Source organism: Camelina sativa, chromosome 18, assembly GCF_000633955.1.
Source record: "Camelina sativa cultivar DH55 chromosome 18, Cs, whole genome shotgun sequence".
NCBI lineage: Eukaryota > Viridiplantae > Streptophyta > Magnoliopsida > Brassicales > Brassicaceae > Camelina > Camelina sativa.
Window position 1 is genome coordinate 3,269,608 of NC_025702.1, and position 2,178 is coordinate 3,271,785.

At 36.9% G+C, this 2,178-nt stretch overlaps 1 protein-coding gene across 1 annotated transcript; it reads right to left on the reverse strand.

The window, feature by feature from the left end:
• On the reverse strand, window positions 1–1,973 carry LOC104760420 (ras-related protein RABF2a-like). The gene is made up of 7 exons (XM_010483341.2): window positions 1,753–1,973; window positions 1,180–1,257; window positions 929–1,096; window positions 742–790; window positions 583–656; window positions 289–382; window positions 1–183 (listed from the first exon to the last, which is right to left on the reverse strand). Exons 1-7 carry the CDS (start codon window positions 1,789–1,791, stop codon window positions 83–85), a joined length of 603 nt encoding a protein of 200 aa, XP_010481643.1. The 5' UTR covers window positions 1,792–1,973; the 3' UTR covers window positions 1–82.

Genomic DNA, 2,178 nt, shown 5'->3' on the forward strand with positions numbered 1-2,178 from the left:
GACGAAGAAGCAAACACATAAAGTCTCGATGTTCTTCTCTACTATGTGACTAACCAAAAGAGATCTCTCTTAAGGTACGAAACTAAGCACAACACGATGAACTCACTGCTGTAGCCCCTGGTCCGTTTGGGAGAACCATTCCTGTTGGGTTTTCTGCTGGCTGAACACGCGGTAGTCTCTTCGCTGTAGCGGTTTTAACAAAAGAAAAAAAAACAAAAAAAAGTGCAACGGGATTTAGTGGAAAATTAAATTGTTGGAAATTGCTATCTTGATGTAAGAATGACTCACCGATTTCGTAGAATATGTCTTTGACATTTGTTGCAGTCTTCGCTGAGGTTTCCATGAAGAAAAGGCTGTTCTCTTGAGCATATACTTCTGCCTCCTGCAAATGACAATAACAAAACTACTTAAAAACACAACTCAGTAAAGAAAACAACCAAGTCCGTAGGGATTGCAATAGAATATTTCAACCCCAAAGTGCCCGTAAACATGTTTTCCCGGTACTTTCGAATTTCATCACAAATATTTTTTGGCATTGAAAAAGCAAAATCAGACAGAACAGGAAAGGAAGATTTGGTTTACCTCTGCAGACACCTTCCTAGCATCTAATAAATCAGCTTTGTTTCCAGCAAGGGCCATCACCATATTAGGGTTACCTGATCACATGAAAACAATAAGCAAATTATCATATAGCTAATAAACCACAACAACTAACATAAACCAAGTTCAGCCATTCAATACCTTGTGCCTGCAGTTCCTGGACCCATTTCTTCGCCCTCTCAAATGAGGCCTGTGTCAATAGAAAAACAAGAGTTAAGCAAACCTAAGTTTTATTCTCCAAGCCTTAAGATGGCATTGAAGTCCACCGCTGATCAGTAAGTCAGTGCATTAAGGACTAAAGCATGGGATTGTGAGTTTCGTTTCGTACTTGATTAGTAATGTCAAAGACAATAATTGCAGCAGCTGCACCCCTGTAGTACATTGGAGCCAAGCTATGGTATCGTTCCTGACCAGCTGTATCCCATATCTCAAACTTCACAGTGGCATCATTCACAGCCAGTGTTTGAGAGAAAAAAGCTGCACCAATGGTCGATTCCTGTAACACAAAACACAACAAGTATGATAGAAAAGTCAAGATAAACCACAGAAGGCAGATAGGGGAAAAAAGCCACCACCAACCTGGAATTCAACAAACTGATCTTTAACAAAACGCAGCACAAGACTTGATTTACCAGCCCCAACATCTCCAAGTAATACCTGAAGCACTTAAACCAAAGTTTAGTACCTAAACAAAAAAAAACAAAAAGTGAACAAAACAGACTTGTCTTCCGCTACAGGTGGTAATAAGTATCCCCAAGCATCCTTATTAAATACCATAATCATTCCATGAGAGTGTCTTAAATATCCAAATGGTTCACATATTGCATCAGATAAGCAAATCATTATACAAACAGATTAGGGGATTTCAAATTAGCAGAAGAAAGGGTTCTTCTTCATACTAATTTAGCTTGACTCGTTAGAACCCTAAAAATACAATAATAATCCAAATAAATCTACAACCTTTACTCCAAACCCTAGTTTTATACTTTTAAATCATGCGATTTCTGAAACGATTAGAAATACCCAATTTCGGATCGGAAAATTCGGTTCAAATTCCCCAAAATTGGAAGAACCACGCCGATTGAATCAAAAAAAATTCTCTAAAAAAAAAAAAAAAAAAAAAAAAAAAAAAAGAAAAATCNTCAGACTGACCAATTTGGCGTTGATGTTCTTGTTTCCAGAGCTAGCCATTTGAATTATTGATTTGATCTGATAAACAGTATTTGAAGCTCGAAAAGCAAAATTGAAGATGAAACGCGTTGACAATCGAAAGAACGGAGAAGAAGAAGAAGAGAGACCCGAAGAAGCTTCGTCAACAAACAACCAAATCTCTCTCTCTCTCTCTCTCTCTCTCGAAGACGATAGCAAAAACAAAAAAAAAAGTAGAGAAGGAAGAAAAAATCAAAGAAACAAATATTATACGGCTCGTGATTATTACGACACGAGAGACTTTGATATTTGTAAAATAAGTAAAATAAAATAAAAAAAACCCACAAAAATAATGAAATTACGATAAAACCCCTAAATTTATCTATAATACATCTAGAAGCAGCACCGAAAGCAAAAATACGCTCCTCC

What these genes read in the sequence shown, in the direction of transcription:
- LOC104760420 (XM_010483341.2), bottom strand. Translation starts at nt 1,791, where the DNA reads ATGGCTAGCTCTGGAAACAAGAACATCAACGCCAAATTG. An exon ending in CCAGGAACTGCAGGCACAAG is followed by an intron (nt 657 to 741) that starts GTATTGAATGGC and finishes TCATGTGATCAG; the next exon opens with GTAACCCTAATATGGTGATG. An exon ending in AGACATATTCTACGAAATCG is followed by an intron (nt 184 to 288) that starts GTGAGTCATTCT and finishes AAACCGCTACAG; the next exon opens with CGAAGAGACTACCGCGTGTT.